Below are 26563 nucleotides of genomic sequence, written 5' to 3' on the forward strand. Positions count from 1 at the left end.
TAATTTACCCCTCCCCCATTTTATCTGCTATACTTCATTGCACCAAATAAACAAAAAGGGAAGACTTTGTTTAATCATCTGCACCAAAACAATACAAAGGAGAAAAAAGCTGCACTTGGGTGAGTGCCAAATGTCAGTAATCACAGCAAACCCGAGTGTGATTATAGGCTTCATGTGGTCTAAGGCTTCCCATGCTCTGGTCCACACACCCGTGTGACTTCCCACCAGCTTAAGATCTCCCACAGCGGACTCTGCTGGACTAAAAAGGCACAGGGGCCGTTACTTAGGATAAACAAAGTGATGCAGTACTTCTGCAAAGGTAGAAATGGGCAGTAATTAAGAGCTTGCTTCCAACTATTAATAGTCTAGCTTCATCAGTCTAAGAAAGATTACTTTTCTGTTCTGGTTTCTGAGTTGGGCCCAAAGAGGTGAGCTGCTAACGGAACAGAAGCTGCAGAAGCTTCATAGACTTGAGATAGGTCTGAGATACATTTATTTTAGAGTTTACACTTTTAGGTGCTACACAGCGTATTTAATATTAGGTTCTTAAGGGCAGCATCTTTCAGGTGTTCAGATATTAAACATAGAAATGAGCACAGTCTGTACTTGTGTGCCAATTTAAAAGCTTTACCAGTATTTAAAAATATACATATACATATATATATATATATATATATATATATATATATGGTCAGGAAGACTTTACAGTTATTCTTAATAGAGAGGAGTCCTCGAATTTGTTTACAAATAGTACATGAAAGGAGAAATGGATTTGTGGCAGAGGAACGTCGCTCACAGAAGTGCTGTCCAGTCTAACTTGCTTGGTTACCCTGCCAAAGCTTGAGTGGACACAGTCCTTACTTAAGTCTCCAGGAAAAGCAGCAGTTGGGGATGGCAGGAGAGGGCTTCCGACACTCATTTACAAACCTACTGAAGTCCATTCTCCATTAAGCCAACACAATCCAGCTGTATATTGCAACCTGCTCCAACTAAACACCAAATGAAACAGGTGGCAAAGAATGTGGTCTGCCCACCTCCTCCTTGCGGGAGTCCAACAGAGAACCTGGAGAGTTCTGAAGAAGCTGATGTACCAAAAAGTTATTATGTGCAACCTAAGAACTTAATGTTCAGACAGGTAAGAGCAAGTGTTTCAAGTGGCAGGCACCTGCTAAGTGTTTTCTGTGACTAAAAAGTGTTTATGGTAATTTAGGGGGAAAATGGAGTTACTACAGCTGGGTAGGACAGAAACAATAGTTGATGGTTGTTCTACATGCACAAAATTAAACATTGACTGCCCACCTAGAACGCCTGGCTTTCAGGTACATGTTTGTGCAAAAATCCATGAAGCACAATAACAGTAATTCCTATTGTATTAGGATGTGGCACAGTTCACATTTTCAATATAACGTCATCTTCCCTGAAACAATACCCAGTACAGTCTCAAACCCAGTACTGACTTTTATCTTAAGCTCTCCGGTTCTTCTACCTGTGGGCAGTCATCTTCTGGGTGCTGGGCCTCCTCCTGGAGGGCCTCACTCTGGTCTGCTTCCTGAGGGCTGGCAGCCTCTGGGGTGTCTTGCTCTGGCCCAGTGGACAGGTGCTCCATCTTTTCTAAGTCTTCAATGTGACTGACCGAGCTTGTCTCACTCATCACATCTGAGCCTCTTAGGGACTTTTTAAAAGGCTTCTGGCCTAGAAGAAAGATTGGATGACCAGCACGGAAGCTCGGTAAGGGACACTTCCGCAACAAAAGCTCTCTGCGCAATGAGCTATTGCTTTAATGCTAACTGCAGAAGTCCCGAAAATTACTGGCTCTGAAGCCTTTTAGGAGATGGCGAGAGAAATGAGCGCTGATATTGTGGCACTCACATGCCCCAAGGCTGGGGACTTCTGAGGTAACCTTAAGAAAAGCTCAGGATAGTAAACAGCACAGTGAGACGTGATGTCATCTCTCAAGATCCCAGCTTCCCCTTTGAAGTGCACGAGGTTTCTTCAACACTAAATCCCTTGGCTACGGTTACTTAACAAAACAGTGATAGCTGGTCTGAGATGAAGATATTCTTGGGGTTAAGGAACCAAGAAAATGAAGGAATCCAAGTAACAGCAAACTTGAGGGAAAACTGTTACATGATGCAAAGGTTTATTTTCCCAAGAGAAATCCAACTGATTTTTTCCAATGTTAATTAACATACCTGGAAGTCTTTGTTTAGTGCGAGTGCCTGAGGGGGTTGGAGGTGGCGTCACTCCCATGCCTTGTACTTTGGAGACATATGTATGTTCTGTGGACTCCAGAGAGCCTGCCAGGGAAAGAAAGCAGGGTAGGTGGTGGCTCTTAGCACAGGCTGCCCTCACTCAGCCTTGTTAACTGATAAGCTGCTTTCAGCCACTCAGCTCCTAAGGTGTGCCACAGCTGTGCTCAGAAGTCCCAGCCCTGCTGGATGCTTTATCCTTCCACTCCCAAGAATCCTCAGTACAGCTGAAGACAGGCAGCCAGCAGTGTGGCACAGCATGCCTGGGGACCTGGGCCCAAATGGGAACTGTATTTTAGCAACAAAAAATGAATGTATCTTTGCCAAAGGCTGAGGTTTGGCTGATTAAAAATCAGATTATTTTTTTCTATCATATGACAGTGTAGGCATCATTTCCTGGGGAAGGAATAACGGAAGGGACCTCAGGTTTAGGAAATTATTTCCTTGACAGAACACCAAAGAAAGGAGTCATGTAGTTTAACATCATCTCCAAATCTCAACAACTGTTAATATTTGCTGGCTGCTTGCTTTGAAATCAAATGTTTCCGTGCTCATGCAATCTTTTAAAAGCAGCCCCTTGCTGAGGCAAACACTGAACCAAAACACCCAAGACACATTGTCTTGAGCATCTGAACAGCTGAATGAACATGTTGCTCACGGATTCAAGGAAGATGCATCTGCTTGCTGTAGGGAACAGGTATCTGCTTTTGCACTACTTGAGCAGTCGGGTGGGAGAAGGGAGTAGAATGAGTCTTGTCTCCATAGGTTCCTGGCACAGTGGTAAGACACTGGGACGCAAGGACATTTGGTCAAAACTCTCACTGTTAATGAGATCAGGGCCAGTCTAGTTAGTCCTACCTGCTGTTAAGTTAAAAGTTCTTCCTTTTTGTGAAGGTTGTAATGGAGAAAACCAATTCAGCACGGATCCTACTACCGGGATCTGCCGTAACACTCCCTGCAAAACATAACCCATTATTCAAGGTCATCTTGTCGAGTCCGCTTCCAGCCTGACGCTGGTTGGGAAGTCCAATCTGCAGCCTCACCTCTTCCAGAAGACGTTCCTCATTTGCCTTCTGAAGTTGAACCTGAGCTTCCTGAATTCCTTTCCGAATAACTTCAGTCATGTTTTCCAGAAGCTGTGTGAAGACCAAGAAAGGCATTACTCATCTCAGCTTCTTCCCTGGCATCTAGAAGAACTATTAACACAGCGCTGGGACATTTTTCAAAAGCATGTCGGTAAATGAAATTCTCCGTTTTTAAAATGCTCCAGGAGGCCTAGGCGGACATACCTTGATGACCAGCCTCATTTGCTAGGGAACAGAGAGGAGGATAATTGTACCTACAATCTGAATGCCATGTCAACAGCAAACAGACACACTGCTCAACGTTCGTGGAAATGACGCCAGAACAGAGTTGGGTTTTGAAGGAACTTGAAGTCCACCCAAGGGTGAATAAAGCTGGCTCCTTCGGCCCCATTTCCAACTCCCTCCTCTTCCCCGCCCCTGACACATTTCTGACTCTTCTCTGACTAGTCTTGCTACGGTCCTTTTTCTATTTGATTTCTAGTGAATCAAACGTCTGGTTTGGAGAAGGTCCTTCAAGCTTTGTGGCCTGGTTCTCCATGCCAACTGGCTGATAGAAGCAGGTCTGTTACTGCTGGGAAGCTGCATTACCTGAAATACCTGTCTCATTCATTCTTCTGGATCCAGCTCTAAGCAAGAAGTCTTCCCTGACCTTGTCAGGCAGAGGTGAACATGTCTTCCTTAACGCTCAGCTACCCCTAACTTCTCCTTCACAGCATTTATGACATGGCTTGGTAATATGTATCTCTTTTCCCCACTGGTCTGTGAGCTCAGGGACTGTGTCAAATCTACCTTGTATTCCTAATGCCTGGCATGCTGCCTAGCTCACAGGAAGCATTTAAAATTGGGGGGGAAAGAATGAAGGGACAGACATTTCCAAGGGTAGCTTCTTCCTTCATGACCCCAGCTGGTTGGCTGGGAAAGCTCAGAAAAGGAATGCAGCACTGATGAGTCTTACAGACCCTTGAGTTTTCCTCAATTTCTCGGGCTGTGACTGCAATGGTCTCCACTAGTTCGGAAACATCTATGTCGTCACTGGCCATGCCAATGTAAATACAGCTCTTCATACTTCTGTACTCAGGGCCTGCAGGAAGAAACAACAGACAGACTCGGTTCCCAAATCCTGTCATGAGTCAGACACAGGCCCGCTTTCCTGCACGACAGTGTGACAGTGCAAAAAGGAGTCTCCTTTGGGGTGGGGGTGGAGAGGCAAATGGCTCACATAAGGGGAGGGGAAGCCCCTGAGAGGCTGCAGACGGAGAAGGGAGATGTCTGCCCCTAGAAGAACTCCACCTCCACCTGGAACAAAACCAAAGTTTCCTCCAAAGACAGAAAACCTATTTTCCTTTAAGCCAGTTAGAAAATGTCCTTCCAAAGATCATTGTTGACTTATAAAAGCAGTAATTACCCATTTTAAATGTAAGGTCAGATTCCAGTTCATTTAACTTCTTCAGGAGTCCAGCATGGATTTTTTCCCCTTCAGGATCAGACTTCAAACTGCTTTTATCATCATTAGCGTGTTCATACCTACAAACAATATCAAACAACAGTGTTTCAATCTATAGAGATCAAATGTCTCTTCAGACATAGGATTTAGGTGGAATAAATGAATGTGAAACAAGACAAATAGGAACTGGAGCCACTGATAGTGTCTCAAGACCCAACACTTTCAAGACTATCACAAGGAAAGCCTAAGTCTTTCTGTAGATACATAAAATTTAGAAAAGAGGTGAGGCCTGGTAGTCTCATCATTTGCAATATTAAAGATAAAGGAGACTTGCCTCATCCTTGCAGAAGACGGGCAGCAGCATGGATGGACTCATGAGACTGAGCTAGAAAAGACAGGGAGTCGTCTCTGGCCAGGGAATTGAGTTCTTTCTCTTACTGATTTGTCAATTACCATCTCCTCCTAGTAAAGAGCTGGCGCAGAAAGACGTGACATACAGTGACTCCTACCTTAAGGGGGCCACATGCTCAGCAAGTGCAATGGTGGGCCACATCGCTTGCTGCATTGTGCTTTTTTAAATGCCCAGAAAATCGAGATGAATTTTCATTAGACGTGTATACTGTGACTCCACGTGTCCACACAGGATTTCTAAGCTTGTCTGCAAAATGACCTATCTATGTTCTGTACACCCTTTGGCTACTAGCTTTTAAACCTTTACCTGACCACCCCGATTCCAGGCCAGTTAGGGTCATCCACGTGTAAGAGGCCTGCTGTTCCTTCCACCTCCTGCTTGAACTCTTCTCTCAGCTGCAGCGTACAGGTCAAGACTGGCAGCTTGCTTTTTATGGAGGCAACAAGCTGATCCACATCCTCATTCTGAGTTCCTAAAACTGAAAGTGTTCACAGAATGTTAGGAGAAATAAGAACTGAAAAATGAGAGAGGGCGGGGTTCCCACTTCTGCTATCAGAAAGAGCAAAAGCTCTACGTACATCCAATTAGCTGGAGCTGAGCAGCTTTAAAAAAAAAAAAAAAAAAAGCCGCTAAACCCAGATACAGAAGAATCGGGTGTTAAAAATTAATACAGCAGGCTGCTCCAGGCACAAAGACAGTGTTTTCTTACAGAGAAGGTAGGATTTGCCCCTCCGATTTAATACACAGTGAAATGCTCTCATTAAGAAATCAGATTCTTCTCACAGAATCTGCTTTAGTCACGTTATAAACATCCTGTCACAGGCTAACACAAAATGGCAACCACCCGGTTCTCTTTTTACATAAATATGACTGAAAGAATGGAGAGTACTTTGGTGGGTTTGTGGCAGGAGGGCAGGAGGGGCAGGGTGACGAGGACCAGGTATCCACTTCATTTCTGCAGGTCAGAGCTTGGGAAGTCTAAGGGCTTCGGCGATCCAAGAGGGTTGCCAACATGACTACTCAATCCAAACATTGTATATGATTTCACTAAGCCTCAGTATATGCCGCCACAGGGTGTCCTTTGCCTCTAGGGCGAGGGAGAGAAGGCAAGGCCACAGTGTACATCAGGAACCTAGACTAGACGACTCTCTGAGACCACCAGCAATCAGCAAGTGCTCGGGTCCCATGATTATGAAGTGACTAAGTAGGGGACATGCACGCAGGATTATCAGTCATAATAGGTCACTGGGAGAGAAAACCAACGGTCACAAGCTATCAAAACACAGGAATTCAACTGACTTCAGAAGTCTGGTTCTTATCTTAAGAAGTTACATTAGAAGGCAAATCTACTTAAATTCAGCACAAAAGAAAAGTCTCTCTAAGAAAAGATGCCAATAACAACAGAATACCTTAAGAGGAAGCTGGTCAGTCCCAACAGCTTGGGCTTTGCTAGACCTGTGATTGCGCCTTACCAAAACAAAGCGCCCAGGGGAAGGGAATCCGCTGAGACAGTTACCTCCTGCTGTCATCAGAGGGCTGAACCGCACACACACGCCCTCCACTTCCAGGTCTGTGACGGTGAGGCCGCTTGCCGGCACCAGCTGTTTCAGCTGTTCTCCCAGCTGCAGGGAAAGGCAGGCAAACAGGCTCCAGCACCGAGGGAGCCGAGGGAGCCGAGCATCTTCCAGACCCGCCCTCACCCACTCAGCCCCAGACCAAAGAGGCTCTCAGAGGGCTCTTCATCTTTTGATCCTCTTTGAATACTTATGGCGCTTTCTTTTTTAAAACAGTAAATTTTACATTTTTTTCTCACTAAAAAAAAAATGTAAGTTCACTGGAGAAAAATCTAGGAAATACAGGTAAACCGAAATAATAAAATAAAAATTACCCATACTACACCACTCAGAAATACCCACTCTTGACATTTTGGTATACTGCCTCCTGGGTCTTTTCTCTATGTGGGAGTGAGGGGGTGTATGTGAGGGGTGTATGTATATTTTATTGTTAAAAAATGGGAAATTCTACCCACTGTTGAGTTGCCTGTGGTTTTTAAATGTAATTTATGATGACCATTCCCTCTGCCTTAAACATTCAGCTCCATGTTTTCAATGACTGTTTTGAGCCCCAGTACATGGATGTAGCGTAACTTACTCACCAAATCCCCTGGGCTGGGCACACCCAAAGTTTTGCTAAGATTAAGACTGCTGTGGTAATGTTGTTTCGAACACCTATGATTAATTCCTTAGGCTAAACTCCTCCAGATACAATTCTGGTGTCAAAAGGTGGCCAACACATGAAGCCTCTGCTCCACACTGCAGGCTGACAAAGGTGTTCAGGGGACTCTGGCTTATGTGCCTTCTGATACCACTACAGAACGCTCACCAGAACTCCAAAGCAGCTGCATCATAGTAACTATTTTGCATGTTGTTTTACAGCCTTCCAAAGAAAGCCAAGCCCGTTGCTGTGGAGTTGATTCCCACTCATAACGACCCTATACGACTGAGGAGAACTGCCCCACAGGGTTTCCAAGGAGTGGCTCATGGATTCGAACTGTTGACCTTTTGGTTACCAGACGAACGTTTAAACCGCTGTGCCACCAGGGCTCCTTTACAGCCTTACATAGCAGCAAGGAAATGGTCACATAGGCAAACTGAGGAAACTAAGTTGAAAGGGCCTGCCAGAGGTCACACAGGGTGTGAGGTAGTGATCTGACGAAGAAGGGAACCCCAGAACCCAGCACCTTCACAGGCACTTCCTGACTTCCTAAACATAACAATGCAACACCATGGTGCTGATGGTCAGATGCTGAGGCTCTGCACGTAAAAGAAAAGGCAGACACGACTGCCATCCTTACCCAGCGATTCAGTGCATCACAGGAGTGCCCCTCCTGGCCGGCTGCTGAAGGTGCCATGTTGGGTGCTGGTACAGCTTTAGGCCCTGAATCTGACCCCAGAACACAGAAAGGGGAGTCACTCCCAGAAACACAGCTCACCAAAACAAACATCCCTCCAAATACCATTTTACTTAGATCCCAATATTAACTCAAGAGAATATTCTCAAATATTACTGAAATCAAATGTATATCTGACAGAGTTTAAAGTCTGTGCACTTTTTTTCTCATGAAAAACATAACACCTGAATACATTCATAAAAATAGAATTCTTAAATTTCATCTCAAAAAAAAAAGTTTTCTTCCAAGGAATTTCAAGAGAAAACCAAAGTGTAAAGTTTTAAGTTAACAACTAGTCTAGCAAGCACTGTGCCAGGTAAATCAGAGTACCCAACAGCATGCAAGTAGGGCTTCACAGAGATTTATTCCTTCACTCGTTGAATGGCTCAAATGCCAGCTCACGACAGACACTGTTAAGCCCTTGGGACAGACTGTAAATAAGGCAGACAAGGTTTTAGTCATCTTGGAGTTTACATTTTAGTTAAGGAAACAGACCATAAAGAAGAAATAAAGTCACTCTATATTGTTAGTCCAACGAAAGAAGGCAGGGGCTCTGATCTAATGGAGTCACTTTAGACATGACAGACAAGGAAGGAGGTGGACATTTAGTTGAGACCTCAATGGTAAGAAAGCACCAGCCGTAAGGAGAGCTAGGGGAACGTGTCTGAGGCAAGCGGAAGAGCAAGTACGGAGGCCTTGCACTAGGAAAGAGCAAAGTGTGTTCTAAGAACTCAGAGAAGATCAGTCTGACTAAAGCACAATGGCCGAGAGGGAAAGCGGCAAAAGATGATGCCAGAGAGCATGGCCGGGGCGAGAACGTGCAGGCTTTATGGGGAATGGCCAAGAGTGTGGACCTCAGTCAACACACAGAGTAAGATACTGGAGGGCTCCGAGCAGGGAAGTGACACCATGTGACTTTCACTTTAACACGCTTGCTCTGACTGCCATGTGGAGAATGGTGGGATGAGGGTGTGTGGGATGTATGGAAGCAGGAGACTGGCTAAGAGCTGACTGTGGCCAGCTAGGCGAAAAATAATGGTGGCCTGGATGAGGTTGGTGGCATTTGGAACATTCTTTAAAAACAGAGGTTTCTGGGTTCGCCCTACTGAATAAAAACATCTGGGCCATAGGGCCCAAGAATCTGCGATTCTGTTTCAGTCATTCCAGCACCAGTCCAGGAATGGGCATTTGGGAACCACTGGCTAATCACAGGAAAGTATCAGAAAAATACTGACATGCTCAGAACTGGCATTCTTATGAAAACTCTTCAATTTTTCTCAAATGATGACTGAAGATTTTAGTAATAATAAAGATATTTTAGACTATCTAACTTGAGATGTCTTCAAATTCAAAGCCTTTACACAAAACACATGAATAACCATCTTTTTAAAATCACCTACCTGAGCCTGGTAATTCCTGGAAAAATCTGAACACCACTACCGGGGAACTGAGCTCATCTTCCACCTGAAAAATGAAAGTCTGATGTTACCAAGTAACATAGCAAATTCCCTACAGTGAGTTTGAAAATGAGAAGCTATATTTTTGTTAATGAATGCATAAAAATGTCCAAAGGTTAATTTCAATCGCTAGAGAAACAAAAATCAAGGCTTCAGTAAAATTCTTAGAAATAATTATGAACCACTTCCAACAGTACAATGTTGAATTATAAGATTAATTTAAAATTTTACACTGGTACATTGAAACTAAAGCAGAAGGGAATTTTAATAATAATGGATAAACCTAGGTCTCACCGGGCTGCTAACCAAAATGTTAACAGTTCGAACCCACCCAGTGGCTCCAGAGGAGAAAGACCTGGCGATCTGCTCCTGTAAAGATTACAGCCTAGAAAACCCTATGGGGCAGTTCTATTCGGTCACATAGGGTCACTCTGAGTTGAAAATCAACTCTATGGCACCCAGAAACATAAAAGGATCAAAGAAGGCAATGGAAAGGGAAAACAGAATCGGTGCTGAAGACAGCCGATGCTTTCAAGAATTCCAGAAATTATGCCGACCCAAGGAGGATGGACTGGAACTTCCTATACTCATAGCAAAAAAAGAGAACAAGTACTTTCCTCTCATCTTGGAAAACTCTCAGGATGTGAGTCCTGCTGGCAATGTAGTTAACTGCAGTCAGAACTGAATCTATGTATTTTCTAAATCACTAAAGCAGTATTTATATTCACGATGGGCATCAGACAACTAACTTCATTAATGGATTTCATGAACAGATGAAAACATTTATTGCACTGAGATCATCCAGCACTAAGTTCATGCTCTCCACTGAACAAATCTATAGTCAGCTGTCAGCTCCATCATGGGGTCAGGACAGAAGGGAGTGCTAATTCCCTTGATAGACTTTGTGGTAATCTTTGTTTTGGGGGGGTGTACCTCAGGGAGCAGATCTCTAAGCAGACGACAATTCTAGTATAATTCCAGTCACAAAACCAAGACCGTTCCAAGGCTCTGAGTGTGATGACTCATTAGTACGGTCACAACAGGAAAGCTAACTTGGAAAGACAGGAAGTAGTTGGCCCCAAATCTTCTCTACTAACTACTGAAACGACAGTGTGTATGTGGTTCATATCAAGCAAGATTTACATTCAAATCTGCCATTTATTGAGCCAGTTCCTGCACTAAGTGCCTTCTCACATCTATTATCTTCTTTAACTTTCACATAAACAAATCTATTAATATTTTTAAAGTTATGGGGTCATAATGTTGAAATAGAATGAAATAAGCCCAACAACCAAGTAGGAACAAAAAAGACAACAAAAACCTCTATCCATTCGCCCATCCCAGGTTAGGGTAAGTCAGAATGATCTGAATGCCAAGACTTCTATATATAGCCTTCTGTTTCTTTCTTTGAGCTCAGTAGTCTCAAATGTCAGTGTGCATGAGAAACACTGTGTTGTTGTTAGGTGCCACTGAGTTAATTTTTGAATTGTAGCAACCCTATGTGACAGAGCAGAAATGCCCCAGAGGTATTTGGAGGCTGTAATCTTTATGGGAGCAGATCTCCAGGTCCTTCTCCTGCTGAGCGGCTGGATGGGTTCGACTCGCCCACCTTTTGGTTAGCTGTCAAGTACTTAACTGTTGCGCCTTAAGAAATACTGTACAGGGCTCCTTAAGAAATATTGTACAGGGTGATATATGTAAATTTCTGGTTCTAGCAACATGGTAGACGGCGCTAACACTGAAGTCATCAGTTCTAAATACCTGAAATGTTGGATTAAATATAACTGATAACCAAAGAAAGTTTAAACTATTGCTAGGCTCACAGAAGTTAACTCCAGAAATGAAGAGAAAACGTAAAGAAGCCTGGAAAATGTGTAAGCTGAGCTGCAGGGGCTGGGCAGGATAAGCACGTATGGGGCCTGGAACTTGGCTTTAATGGCTAGGGTCTTGGGTTTTAATGCCCACGGGAGAGACAGGAGACAAAGCCTTGGGACCAAGACAGGTGGTGGTTTGGAGAGTTATTAAGCATCCTGCATAAAGCCAGGACCCCTAAGGAATACTTCCTATGAAAGGAGGAATAAAAAAACTCCATCCATTGCCCAGTAAGAAAGCTTAATAATGCCCAAGGCTGTAGATAGGGAGAAAAAATTCTCTCATGAGAAATCAAAATATCAGGTGTGCACTACACTTGAGTTTGATGCCCTATGTGGTTTAAGACTCCCGAAGCTGTGAAATTAACATAAATGAATGGACACACGTCAGTCAAACTCCTGAAACACCTAGCAGAAACAAATGCAAAGCTATACTTCCACAACTCAGACTGCATACAATCCCCACAAGAAAAAAAATACCTAGCCTACAAGAAAAAATTATAAGACCCAGGGAGCAAGAGTCACAGACACAACTAGGAGAACAATTTGTGCCACTCAAAACTGAGATACTAGTACTACAGTTAGCTATTACAGAGCTGCAAATCAAAACTACAATGAAATACCATCTCGCCCCTGCAAAAATGGCGATGATCAAAAAACAATAAACAACAAATGCTGGCAAGGTTTGTGGGGAGATTGGAACTCTTATACACCGCTGGTGGGATTGTAAATAGTACAACCACTATGGAAAACGGTTTGGCACTTCCTCAAACTGCTAGAAATAGAAATACCTTCTGATCCAGCAATCCCACTCCTAGGTATATATCCAAGAGATACGTAAGAGCAGTGACACGAATAGATACATGCACACCTATGTTCACTGCAGCATTATTCACAACAGCAAAAAGATGGAAACAACCTAAGTGCCCCTCAAGGATGAATGGATAAACAAATCGTGGTACATACACATAATGGAATACTATGCAACTATAAAGAATAATGAGGAGTCTGCGAAACATCTTCCAATATGGATGAATCTGGAGAACATTATATTGAGAGAAATAAGTCAATCACAAAAGGACAAATACTGTATGATCTCACCATTATAAAAAGTCAAGAATAGATATACACACAGAAAGCAAAGTTCTTTGATGGTTAGCAGGAATGTGAGGGAGAGGGAGAGGGAAGGGGAATCACTTTCTAGAAAGTAGACACCTGTTACTTTCGGTTATGGGAAAGGCAATCCCAAATACGGGTGAGGTCAGCACAACGTGACCAAGGTAAATAAAGACACTAAGAAGTACACAAGAAAAAGGGACAATTTCAATAAATGCTATAAAATATACAATTTTGCAACAACAGTAATAACAACCAAAAATTATGTGTGGTTATGTAGGAAGATATGTATACATATATGTACACAGGAAAGCATATGCAAGTAAATGCAGATGCATTTAGGTGTATCTGTAGGCATATGTATATACACGTTTGTGTGTGCTGCATATATATCCATATATATAACAAAGCACACAGGGGGTACGATTATGGAGGCTTCCTAGACATATCCAAACAACTCACGGGATTGATTTACTGGGTTAAAAGGTTTAGGACCATAGTTTCAAGGGACAACTTGATCAACAGGCGTAGCATAGTACATAAAGATAATGTAGTTTGGTAAGTGTCATCTGAGGTCTTAAAAGCTTGTGAGCAGCCATTTAAGATACAACTATTGGTCTCTATTTGTATGGAGCAAAAAACAATGAAGGAAATCAAAGGCTCAGGGAAGAAACTACTCCATGGGACTAACAGCCACATAAACCACAGCCTCTTCTAACCTGACACCAGAACTAGATGGTGCCCTGCTACCACTACCAACCATTCTGACCAGGGACACAACAGAAGGTCCCAGATAGAATGGGAGAAAAATGTAAAACAAAACTCAAATTCCTAAAAAAGGCTAGGCCTACTGGACCAACAGACACTAGAGGAATCCCCCGAGACTATCACCCTAAGATACTCTTTTAACTTGGAACTGAAGCTATTTCTGGAGGTCACCTTTCAGCCAAATAACAGATTGGCTTATAAAATGAACAATATCACCCATGAGTAAATGTGCTCCCTTAAACAATTAATAATATGAGACCAAACTGTCAACATTTACCCAAAGCAAAGGTGAGACGGCAAGGAGGGGAAAGGAAACTAGATCAACGGAAACAAAAAAACAGAACGGAAATAATGTGAATGCTGATACGCTGTGAAAATTTTGACTGATGGTACAGAACAATTTGCATAAAAATTGTTAAACAGGAACCTAATTGGCTGTGTAAACTTTCACCTAAAACACAGTATTATTAAAAAAAAAAAAAGAAAAAGATGGTTAAAGAAAAGAGAGAATGACTTAAAAAAGAACTAAGGAGAACACCCTAAAATGAAAATAATGAGTTAATGAAATTAAAAACACAACGAATGGGCTAAATAGCAGATTAGAGGCAAAAGGAAGTTATTAAACTCAAAGATAGATCTGAAAAAAACTAACCAGAAGGCAGCAGAGAGATAAAGAGATGGAAAATATCACAGAAACTAATGGGATAAGGAATGATAAAGTTCCAGAAGGTAAGACTAGAGAAAATTAGGAAGAGGTCATATTTGAAAAGTGAATTTTGCAGAACTGATTTTAAAATAATGAATCCTCAGGTTAAATAAATCCGAAGCAGGATTTAAAAAAAAAAAAAATTCTCACTTAGATATGTCATAGTGAAAGTAGCAGAACATGAAAGAGAAAATCCTAAAAATCAGTAGAGTGTGTAAACATAAAACCATGTAAACTGTCCTAGAGGTGCATTTTGGGATTTTCAGGTGTAATACTGATAATACTGGACTTCTACCTAACCATGTACTAAAATGGAAATAAATTACATTAATCAACCAACTCAAATATTAGTTTTATAAACTTAATTTACTCCGCAGAATTGTTAAACACCCAGTGAACCTGTTTAAATCAGAATCTGTATACCCAAAACAACTAAAAGCGGCGACACAGACAGACACATATATACCAGCGTTCGTTGGTTCGCTGCAGCACTACTCACAACAGCCAGAAGGTGGATACAACTGATGAACAGATAAATAAAATGTGGTACATGCACTGTTGCTGCTGTTGTTGTTGCTGGGCGCCGCTGAGTCGATTCCGACTCATAGTGACCACACGTGACAGACTAAAAGTGCCCATAGGGTTTTCCTGGCTGTAATCTTTACGGAAGCAGATTACCAGGTCTTTCTCCTGTGGAGCGGCTGGTAGGTTCAAACCGCCGACCTTTCAGTTAGCAGCAGAGAGCTTAACTGTTGTGCCCCCAGGGCTCCTTGGTAGATATATACAATGCACTATTACTCAGCTATAAAGAGGAATGAAGTCCTGATGCTGCCACAATATAGATGAACCTAGAAAACATTACACTTGCTGAAATAAGTCAGTCACAAAAGGACAAATACTGTATGACCTCACTTATGTGATATAAGCAAGTACATGGAAAACAAAAATTATTAATGGTTACCAGGGAGGGAAAAAGAAGGAGTTTTTGATTAGGGTGAATTGAATGTATATTCCTCCTGGTGGGATAATTTGGAAAAAGACAGCAAGAAATGGTTGCACAATTTGAAGAATGTAATCAATGTCACTGAATTGTGCAGGTAGATATTGTTGAATTGTTGCATGTTGTGCTATATATATTTTCACCACAATTTAAAAAAGAAATCAGAATCTGATCTATATATTTTCTGAAATTCCAAAATACAATGAAGCAAAGCATGAAAACATTCAAACTTGAACTTATATCTATTCTTGGTAATCAGCCCTGGTTGGTCCTCATATTTCCTTGTCTGTTTATTATCCCTAGGAACCAATCTCTGACAGAGTCACTTCAGGATGATACAAGGGGAAGACAAGAACAGGGATGCTCACTTTGGTGAGTGGTGTCTGGGGTCTTAAAAGCTTGTGAGCGGCCATCTAAGATACATCAATTGGTCCGAATCCACTTGGAGCAAAGAAAATGAAGAACACCAAAGACACAAGGGAAATATTAGACCAAGAGACAAAAGGGCCACATAAACCAGAGACTCTATCAGCCTGACACCAGAAGAACTAGATGGTGCCTGGCTACTACCAATGACTGCCCTGATGGGGAACACAACAGAGAGTTCCTGACGGAGCAGGAGAAAAGTGTGGAACAGAACTCAAATTCACATAAAAAGACCAGACTTAATGGTCTGACAGAGACTGGAGGAACCCCCGAAACTATGGCCCCCGGATGCTATGTTATCCCAGAACTAAAACCATTCCTGAAGACCACTCTTCAGACAAAGATTAGACTGGATTATAAAACATAAAATAATACTTGTGAAGAGTGTGCTTCTTAGTTCAAGCAGACACACAAGACCAAAGGGATGGCTCCTGTCCAGAGGCAAGAGAAGGCAAGAAGGCACAGGAGCTGGTTGGACGGACACGGAAAACCCAGGGTGGAAAGGGGGAGTGTGCTGTCACATTGTAGGGATTGCAACTAGTGTCGTATGACAATATGTGTATAAAATTTTGTATGAGTGATTAACCTGAGCTGTAAACTTTCACCTAAAGTACAATTTAAAAAACAAAACAAAACAGGAATGCTTGCTTCTCTCTTCCTTATCCTATTCATGCAAAAGAAAACTTTGGTGTCAGAACATTTCAGAAACAGTTGCCCAAAGCATTCTGAGAGACAATATGATTGTTCATTTCAGGAAATGGGTGTTCTAAAGTTCTTGGGTAGGTGAAGTCAATGATGTTGATAAAATCTTCACACAATTCTAAATGGCTAACAGAATAAAACTCCAAACGGCATATATGAAAAGCACCGTAGGAGTTTAAACATTGGATGGTACAAATTTCTAGGCTTTGGGCTAACTGTACAGTGAGGTCATGAATACGTGCGTGAATCAAATGTGGTTTTACCGGCGTTGCCACATTTCCACTGAAATGCATCAAATCTGGAGAAAATCATTCTCAGTTGTTGAAGTTAAAAGTTATTTATTTCAAAACCAGATGAAGTTAAGATACTATACCAAGATTTTAATGTGGTTCACTTTCTTCAAACTTTCTTGCAACCGTTGACTCTGCAAGTGACAAGAAACAGCTTATATAATATCGTTAGATTGACAAAACAAATTAAGAAGCCGTTTTCACGAGGGTCTTTGCAGGTCTGCAAATAAGGATCTCAGGCAGACAAATGCCAATCTTAGCATTTCAACCTCTGCACACAATCCCCAGCCTTTCAGTTAAAAGCTCTATTTAGTGGTTCAAGAAAAGCTTTTTCTAATAAGACATACATGAATGTTGTATTAGCAATATAAATAAGTCATTCATTCAAAAACTACTGAGTGCAAGGCACAGTACTAGATACTGGGCAATGGGGACCAAAGATAAATGAGATGGCACAGCAGCATGGCTAAGAGCATGGGTCTGGAGTCAGTCACACCTGGGTTCAAAACCTGGCTCTACCACTTACCACCTGTAGGACCACAGGTAAGTTATTTAATCTGCCACTTACTAGCTATGACATTGGACAAGTTATTAAATCTCTCTGTGCTTCAGTTCCCTCAACTATAAAATGGGGGAGGATAGTATCTACCTTACGGGGATGTTGTGAAAATGAAAAGAGCTGATGTATGTTAAATGCTTAGAAACAGTACCTAGAACACAGTAAGCATTATGTAAGTGATGGCTACCATCAGCATCAACATCATCATCATCATCATCATCATTGTATTACTCTCTCAATCCCAGTTAAACCATTATTAGATCCTCGCTATGGGGAGAATAATAGTATCTACCTTATGAGACTGGGACTCATTAATTCAGCAGATATCGAGTGTTGCACACTGGATAGATCCTCATGAAAACTACTTCTCACTGTGTTGGTATCACTGGACCTTATGGTCTAGTGAAGTTGTGGGGCTCATATGAGATGATGCACGTAAAGTGCTTCGTGGTGCTTGGCATCAAGGAAATGCTCAGTAACTGCCACCATGAGGATGATGATGGTGATGGAGATGACGAGGAGGAGGAGGAGGACAAGGAAAAGAATACTGAGTTTTACTCTCATGAAACCCTTGATCTACTGGGGAATACAAAGCATGAATGTATCTAACTAGCCATATTTACAAAAGTTTCATGCAGTTCAGCATGTGCCTGGTTTTAGCAGTGGTGAGTAAGCAATACGGCATCACTCAAGTCCTCCCGAGTATTTTGGATCAGCTACAGTTTTTGTTTGAAGGGAAAATGCCGGAGCTGTGGTGACCTCAAGCGTTTGATAGCTAATGTCGTCATTATTTTCCTGCACTCCAAAGGCCAAGGGGAATTGAAAACCTCTCCCTTGAGTGCCTGAACCTTCCCCAAACTGACTAAGCTACTACAGCAATAAAAGTTCTCCTTCTTAAGACCCAAACCTCAAGATGTGAGCACAGTGAAAAAAAAATTTTTTTAAATGTAGTGCTTTTTAAAAACAGAATAAGCATAAATCTTAGTTTGTAGTATAAAAATAACAAACAAAGGACTGCTGCTAGAGCAATATAAAAATACTGATTTTCCTAAATATAAGAATGACACTTGAGAAAATGTCAATTCCCAAGATTATATTTAAAAGAGACTTACTATTAAATTAATTTGCAGAACTTACTATATGATCAAGCACTACTGTAAGTTTTACATGTATTAACTCATTAAATCCTCATAAAAATCTTTTGTTGTATTATTATCCCCATTTTACAGATGCGAAAACAGAGATGTAGAGCGGTGACATCATACTTTTAAGCTTAAGTAAGAGGTTAGCCTTCAAGCTGCATAAAAATGTATTTTTTGGCTTTCTTAATTATAGTATAATAATACATGTTTCACAATTGTTGTTGTTAGGTACCATCAAGTCAGTTCCGACTGACAGCTACCCCTATGAGTCTATGTTTCACAATTAGAATACCTTAAATCTATGGACGGAAGATTAGCATTGTCCCTACGGCCCTTCAATTTGGGAGCCCAAGCCAGCTGATGTTAAAAATATACATGCAATCCATATCAAACCCTAACCTTCAAATTCCCTCACCCTCAAGAGTCATTCAGTTATGTGGGACATTCACCCCCCTTTGTCCATCTTTCTCCACTCCTTGGCTGTTATCTTGTGACTTCGTTTCTCATCCCATGCTGACGCTGGCATTCATTTTAATCTGATTCCATCTGGACACAAATCCTGGGACAACCCCAGCAGTGCCCGAGAACTTTGAAAAAGAAACATACATGCTTGCTTATGGTACGATAAACCCAGACAATGAGGTTACTGGATGGATGGGAAATAAGTGAAGTATTATTCTGCCTTTGCTTTTCCTGTAGAATATCTGTGACTCATTTAAACTTCATGTTCCTACTCACCAGTTGGCAGGCATGTTTTATTCTTTCCACAATCCCATCAAGGCCCAAGTATTGTAAAGATAACCACAGTGGCAGGGCACGGAGTTTGTCTGCTGGCTTGTTTGATGTAAGGCCAGCAACTAAAGTCTGAAAAAACCAATAGGGGTTCATTAACCAAAGCCATTGAAATCACACAACAGAACTAACCAGTTACCATTTACTAGGTACTTAGCACATGACAGATACTATGACAGTCACTCTGTTTGCATTACTCATTTATCATCCAACAATTCTACGAGGTGAGGATTCTAGACAACTTAGTTCAGAGATCTTGCTTTGTCCAAGGGTTCACGGGTAAGAAGTGGGAAAGCCAGGATAAGAATCCAGACTGGTCAAACTCCAAAGCCGAAGTACTTAGTCACTCAAGAGGCAAGCTGTTACAAGGTGGCTCTTAGTGTCCTCAAACACCTCAACTGAGCAAGACATTACCTGGTCTAGCAGTAATCACATAAAGCTTGCTTGGCACCTGCCTATCACTAACCAAACCCATATTAAGAACACTATGACTTTTAAAAAAAAATCATGTTACAGCTTTTTGGACAACACAGACCAGGAGCCTTCAATACTGACGCAGTAATCCCACTTCTAGGAACCAACTCAAAGGAAAGAATTTGAAATATAAAAAGATGTTCACTGTCTCATTACTTCAGTAATAAAAATTTGAAAATATCCTCAGAGTTCACAAATGGAGAACAATTAAATACACCGTGGTAGATCAGCGATGGGCTATTATGCAGCTACAAAATGTCATTAAAAATTCTTTATACAAAACAAGTCTACAAGGCTGATAGCCTACACAAGCCACAGCCTCATCTACTCTGAGACCAGAAGAACTAGATGGTGGCCGGCTACCATCACTGACCATTCTGACTGGGGTTACAACAGATGATCTTGGATAGAAGTGGAGAAAAATGTAGAACAAAACTCAAATTCTTAAAAAAGGCGAGACTAAACTGGACCAGTTGAGACCAGAGGACTCCCTGAGGCTACTGCCCTGAGACACTCTTTAAACCCTGAACCCAAACTATCCCAAGATCACCTTTTAGCAAAATAGCAGAGTGGCACACAACATAAAGACTATTACCCATAAGAACAGTGCTCTACTGAAAAACCATCTGTACAAGAGCAAAAGGTCAGCATTTACTCTAAAGCAAAGATGAGAAGATAAGGGGGCAAGGAAACCAGAGACTGGAAATCCAACGACCAGAATACAATTAAAGAGAATGCTGACATACTGTGAAAAATGTTAATTAATGCCACCGAATGATCTGTGTGAAAACTGTCAAATGGGAACCTAACTTGCTGTGTAAACTTTAATCAAAAACACAGTATTATTTTAAAAAAAAAAATTCTTCACACACGGAGAAGTATGAAGGAGAAGAAACAAAGCGTAATAGCATGATTTCACTTATGTTAAAAAGTTTTTGAAAAAGACAAAAAGGAACCATACACATACAAAACAATGCAATACAGAGAAAATAAGGAAAATTTTCACTTTTTCCCTTAATTTTTCTATATTTTTCCTCCCAACTCAATAATGACTGAGCAAGCTTACCAAGGCAGGATCGTCGTGCTTATAAAGTGTAACTGCAGGAACAGCTGGCAAACCCAGCCACGGGCCAGGAGTCAACATCATGCTGTCACATTTGGTTGCAGCCTACCAAAAGCAGAACAACGCTTTGTTAAATCAGGAGAGAGGATACACTAAACTGAACACACCCCTCCCTTCATAAAAACAGTAAAAAGCTATTAGGGACTGCTTCGTGATTCTAAATTCCTTCCTACAAATACCAACATTTAGTAAATCAACAACTTACCAGCACCGATGAGGAGACATAACCTAGAGCCAATGTTGCCAGATTCACACTGGAAGAAAAAACACGTTTAATTATTTACGGTGCTTATTCATGAAGTATTTATTTAAAAAAAAAAAAGGCTGTGCTGTTGCAAGCTGACGTTTCAATGTCTTTCAGTTGTGTTATTAGCTTTTGTAACAGTAACAGAAAACCCTGAAAATCCATTTTAATCAAATGTGTTTCGGGGATGTCTCCTACCTATTTCATACAATGCGTGTACCATTTTACATCTTTCACAGTTATTTTTTTTTCAGTCATATATTCTTTTCCAGAAAGATAAAATAAAACAGAAACCTACCTTGTATGATGTGGTGGATACGGGGCTATGGGCTACCCTGCATCCTCTCCCCACTTCTTAACAGTGCCAACTGCCTTCTGGGAAACCACTCCAATCTCCTCTACCAGATCATGAGCTTTAGGTGGAGGAGACACCACCACCTGTTCCAGAGGTGGGCAAATAACCTAAACTACTAGAGTACTACATTTCCCTGGCCATGGTGACTGCTCAGTATGAGACTTGTGCTGGGACTTCTGGCCCACTGAACACAAATCTAGAAAGAAGACTGGTCCTGCTGCTATAGCTACTTTGTACCACAACAGTAAAGTCTATCTATAAATGGAGCCAATATAGAGGAAACTCAGCCTAGTGCTGGGGAGGGAGAGAGAGAGAGAAACAGAAAAAGAGACTGAATCCTGGTTGACACTGTGCCTGTAGCCAGCCCCAGCACTGGTCTTTTTAGTTATATGAGCCAATGAAGTCTCCTTTTGCTTAAGCCAATTTGGGTTTTTTGTTATTTACAACCAAAAGAGCCCTTAATGATAAATGTTACTACAAAATGGGAGCCTGGATGCCCACCCTCCACGACAACTGTGAGCACACTCAACCTGGAGCCAACCTTACCACCCACTTACCCTTCCACGTGAAGCCACATGCCATATTGCTCACAGAGTTCTTTCAAACGCCCAATCTTATCTGTGTGCCCTACTGCTGCAGTTCCTAGGAGAAAGGAAACAAATAAAATAGATACGTCAGGATAAAAGCTTCTATGTATATCATTTCCTTACGAAGGAAATAACTTATTACATCCCTATTTTACTGAGATTTTCTTTTTGGATTAATTTAAAATCAACTGTTGCAATTTAATCCTGTAAGCGTATATCCTGTTATATATAGCAAGCTTGTTATTTGTTTTATTTAAATTCTCCACTTAAATACATTCAAGTGCATTAAATATACTATTTTCTAGCTGCTTGATCTGTTGAGGTATATTCAAGTCTCCCACCAAGACTGTGGATTTGTCAACTTATATTTTATCAGTTTTTTCTTTATACATTTCAATGTTCATAAACATTTATAACTGTTATGTCTCTCAGTACACTATACCTTTCATTAACATGAAGTCTATTTTACCTCACAGTAATACTGCCATAGCGCTTTCTTTTTGTTAGCATTTACCAGAGATATCCTTTCCCACCCTTTTGTGTTTCTTGTCATTTTCTGAGTTGTTTTGATTTAGGTGCATCCGTTGTGAATTTATTTTTGTTTTTTCAACCCAAACTGAGATTCTTTCTTTCAATATGGGTCAAACATTCTGAAGCCAGTTTAAAAATATTAAATACTTCAAGCCATTCCCTTGCTAATTTGTTTACAGACTTTGCTGGGCAGATCTTCAAATACAAAGCATAAGTATAATGTGGAGTTATGTATGCTTTTTAGTGTCCTAAATTTCCAGTTAGCAGAATCTCAACTAATGAGATTTCAAACTGCCTCAACAAACACAACTAAAGAAAGTAGTTCTACTTGAGTTTATGACGGGAAAGGGCTGAAAACTTTTTTATCTCACATACACGTCTATCTCAAATTAAAAAAAGAAAAATTCTTAACTGACATTTGGTTTAGTTGAACAAGATCATATGCCAACATGTGGGCTGTCTCACATGACCCCTCCATCAAAACCCAAAGCACACTGCTGTGCTGTAGGGACTGCAGCACTCAGATTCCCTTTCATGGTTTCTGGCAATGTCTGCTGACTAACCCCTGGGATGGGGACTACAGTGACTGTGACGCCACACACTGGTCAGTCAGTCACATGCAAATCACAGTCTCTCCAGTCTACTGAATCATCGAATATGAGTGAATTTATGTTTCTTTTTAAACATACAATATGGCAAGTCAGGCAGGAAGTGGTGGTTTTCCTGCTGACAATAAGATGGATATTTCGGTGGGTGCTTTTCTTTTTTTTAAAAAAAAAAAAAAAGCTTTATTCAGGTATAATTTACATACAATAAAATTCACTCATTAAGCATACAATTTGACAAATGTATGCAGTTAGTTATGTGACCGCCAACACAATCAAGATATAAAATATTTCCAACACCCCTCATACCCCACTGCAGTCACTCCTTCCCCATTCCTCACTGGCCTCAGGCAACATTGATCTGTTTTCTGTCACTGCAGTTTTGCCTTTTCTAGAATTTCATATAAATGAAATCATACAGTATGCAATCTTTTGTGTCTGGTTTTTTTCACTTAGCATAATGCTTTTGAAACTCATCCATGCTGGTGTGTGTATCAGTAGTTCTTTCCATTTACTGCCGAGTAGTATTCCATGGCATAGATGCACCACAATTTGTTTATCCACTTACCAGATGAAGAGCACCTGTGTTGTTTCTAGTTATGAACATCTGCATACAAGTCTCTGTGTAGACATACGTTTTCATTTCTCTTTGACAAATAACTAGAAGTGGAACTGACAGGTCATGTTAAGTGTACTTAACTTCGTAAGAAACCGCCAAACTGTCTTCCTGAGTGCTATACCATTCTGCATTTCCACTAGCAATGTACAAGAGTTCCAGCTGCTCTGCATTCTTGCCAACACTTGGCACTGTATTTTTTTATTTTCTCCGTTCTAACAGATGTGTAGTAGACTCTCATTGTGGTTTTACTCTACATTTCTCTAATGACTACTGATGCCAAGCATCTTTTCAATGCATATATTTTCTTTGGTAAAATGTCTGTTCAAATATTTTATTTTAAAAATTGTATATTTTGTCTCCATACTACTGAACTGTAGAGTTCTTTACATATTCTGGATACACATCCTTTGTCAGATGTATGTTTTGCAACTATTTTTCTCCCAGCAAGAGCTTGCCTTTTAATTTTCTTAACAGGGTCTTCTGAAGAACTTTAAAAGCTTTTAATTTTTGATGCAGTCCAATTGACTGTTCATACCTTTTGTGTCCTAAGAAATCTCTATCTAACCTGAAGTCACAAAGATCTTCTATGTTTTCTTCTAGAAGTTCTTATAGTTTTAGCTTTCACGTTTAGGTCTATGATCCATTTTGAATTAATTTTGGTATCTAGAGTAAGGTAGGGGTTGAGGTTCGATTTTTTTCTATGTGGATATCCAATTGTCATAAGACTACTGGTGGAAAGACTATCCTTTCTCCATTGAATTACCCTGGCATCTTAGTAAAAAAATATCAAGTGACATGGGTCTCTTTCTGAACTCTATTATCTTTGATTAATTTCACACTGTCTTGATTATTTCCAGCTTTACAGTGAATCTTGAAATCAAGTAGTGTAAGTCTCCCAATTTTGTTTCAAAATTATTTTGGGTCTTCTTAGATCCTTTGTATTTCCATGTAAATTTTAGAATCAACTTATAAATTTCTACAAAAAAGCCTGCTGACATTTTGATAGGGATTGAGCTGAATCTATATTATCAGTTTGGGGTGAATTGACTTGACAGTATTGAGTCAACCAATCCATGTACACGATATACCTTTTCCATTTATTTGAGTCTTCTTGAATTTCTCTCAGCCACATTTTATGGTTTTCAGTGTACAGAGCTTGCATGTATTTTGTTAAATTTCTCCAACAAATTTTTCATGTTTTTGATGCTATTATAAACTTTTTTTTTTTTTAAATACTGACCACGTATTGTATAACCTTGCTAGACTCTTATTAGTTCTAGTTGCTTTTCTTTAGTTTTCTTAGGGCTATCTATGCAATCATATCTATGCAAAGATGCAAACTATCTTTATTCATTTATCTGTGAACAAAGACAGTTTTATTTCTTCCTTTCCAATCCGCACATTGTTTAATTATTTTTTTGCATTATTGCAATGTCTAGGGCCTCAAGTACCATGTTGAACACAGATAAGTGGAGCAGTAAGTAGTAGTTGACCTGCTGTCTACAATGTGGATATTTAAGTGTAACATTTTAAAATTCAATTTAGAAAGGAGAAAGGAAGTACGTAAAGCAGAAGATGAGAAGCATTTACAACCTAAATTAAAAATTATACACACACATACACAAAATTAACTCCCAAAACAAATGAACAACTAAAGGGAATTAATGAGCCAGCTTTACCATCATAGCACTCACCACAAAGCTGATAACAGACTACCTTAAACATGCAGAACACAAACATATCTTACGAGTTAGTCTTTTTTAGGCTAAGTACCTGGCGTCCCTCTTTTATATCTGTCTTAGTTATCCAGTGCTGCTATAAAAGAAATACCACAAGTGGACGGCTTTAACAAACAGAAATTTTTTTCTCACAGTTAGGAGTCTAGGAGTCTGAATTTAGGGCGCTGACTCTAGGGGAAAGCTTTCTCTCTCTGTCAGCCCTGGGGGAAAGTTCTCGTCTCTTCAGCTTGTTTCCTGGTTCCTTGGAGATCTCCAAGCCATTGAGGCCATAATGTCATGGCTGTGTTTATCAGTCTTCCCCCATCTCTGTTTCTCTCTCTTGCTTGTTTAATCTCTTATTTCTCAAAGAGATTGATTTAAGACACATCCCACACTAATCCATTCCCAAAAGAGATTATAACCACAGGCACAGAGGTTAGGATTTACAACACATATTTTTGGGGGACACAATTCAATTCATAATGATATCTAAAATGGAAGATTTGGGTTCACAATACCTACCAGCATTTGCAACAAGCAACAGGGGCAGTCTTCCTCGTTCTATATCATCTTTAATCAGCTTCTCCAGGAAGGCAACATCCTGGCACCAAAACAAAAACCACAAAAACGTGAGGCAACCAGCATAAAAGCTACTACAGTGGAAAATTGCGACTTCCAAAAGAAGCAGATTACTCTCAAAATTAATCCATCAAGTCTTATGCTTGGAAATTTTTCAGTCTTCTCAAATCATAGATGAGAAAATCAAACAGTTTTCCTTAAGACTAATTAGAACGGTTGGTTAAACTAGATTAAAATTAAAAACTGCATATACAAAACATTTATATTTAAAGAAAATGTTCCCCCAAAAGACAGCCAAGAATGTATCTCTAATATTCTCACTGATGCACCTGAATCAGAAAGTAAAACTATCTTGAAAAAATAAATGCAGAACCCTAAAATCTATCCCTTTTGCTTCTGGCGAACGTATGGAGAGGCTTATCACTCACGTCTAAAAAACAGCAGAACTCAATCCAAAGAGTACAATGAAGAACCTCATTTTCAAAATCTGCTCATTCCAAAGTCCAGGCAAGAATGAAAATCATTTAAAAGTATGAGCTTCACAAGGGAAATCTAGTGCTTAATTTGACGGCCATATCTCTATTTAAAATAGGAGATATAGTGATAAAAAGGCTCCCTAAAAGCCAAGTGCTCCTGACCTATATGGCAACCAACCTTCATGGACTTTCAAACACAGAAGCATGTATTACTCAATGGAAAGACCTAAGCAATAAATGTATAAGGTAATACTTATCTGGAGACCAGCAAACAGAACTTCAG

At 40.5% G+C, this 26563-nt stretch overlaps 1 protein-coding gene across 6 annotated transcripts in view; it reads right to left on the reverse strand.

Moving 5' to 3' along the window:
* The window catches only part of PDXDC1 (pyridoxal dependent decarboxylase domain containing 1), a 51969-nt gene that overhangs the window by 1402 nt on the left and 24004 nt on the right, over positions 1 to 26563 (reverse strand). For 4 of the 6 annotated variants that reach the window (XM_004373275.3, XM_023728484.1, XM_023728485.1 and 1 more), the window contains 16 exons: positions 25748 to 25826; positions 21723 to 21807; positions 20772 to 20820; positions 20510 to 20611; positions 18916 to 19041; positions 16560 to 16610; positions 9541 to 9604; positions 8045 to 8133; positions 6707 to 6812; positions 5497 to 5668; positions 4740 to 4858; positions 4294 to 4415; positions 3293 to 3385; positions 3108 to 3204; positions 2193 to 2297; positions 228 to 1692 (listed from right to left, as the gene is read on the reverse strand). In XM_004373275.3, coding sequence (XP_004373332.1) covers positions 1460 to 1692; positions 2193 to 2297; positions 3108 to 3204; positions 3293 to 3385; positions 4294 to 4415; positions 4740 to 4858; positions 5497 to 5668; positions 6707 to 6812; positions 8045 to 8133; positions 9541 to 9604; positions 16560 to 16610; positions 18916 to 19041; positions 20510 to 20611; positions 20772 to 20820; positions 21723 to 21807; positions 25748 to 25826 — 1692 coding nt within the window. In that variant the 3' untranslated portion in view covers positions 228 to 1459. Of the gene's footprint in view, positions 1 to 227; positions 1693 to 2192; positions 2298 to 2907; positions 3205 to 3292; positions 3386 to 4293; positions 4416 to 4739; positions 4859 to 5496; positions 5669 to 6706; positions 6813 to 8044; positions 8134 to 9540; positions 9605 to 16559; positions 16611 to 18915; positions 19042 to 20509; positions 20612 to 20771; positions 20821 to 21722; positions 21808 to 25747; positions 25827 to 26563 lie in introns of those variants that run through there. The other 2 variants (XM_023728483.1, XR_002823572.1) reach the window with 2 other exon arrangements.

The sequence above is a fragment of the Trichechus manatus genome, unplaced genomic scaffold (genome assembly GCF_000243295.1).
Source record: "Trichechus manatus latirostris isolate Lorelei unplaced genomic scaffold, TriManLat1.0 scaffold00024, whole genome shotgun sequence".
Classification (NCBI taxonomy): domain Eukaryota; kingdom Metazoa; phylum Chordata; class Mammalia; order Sirenia; family Trichechidae; genus Trichechus; species Trichechus manatus.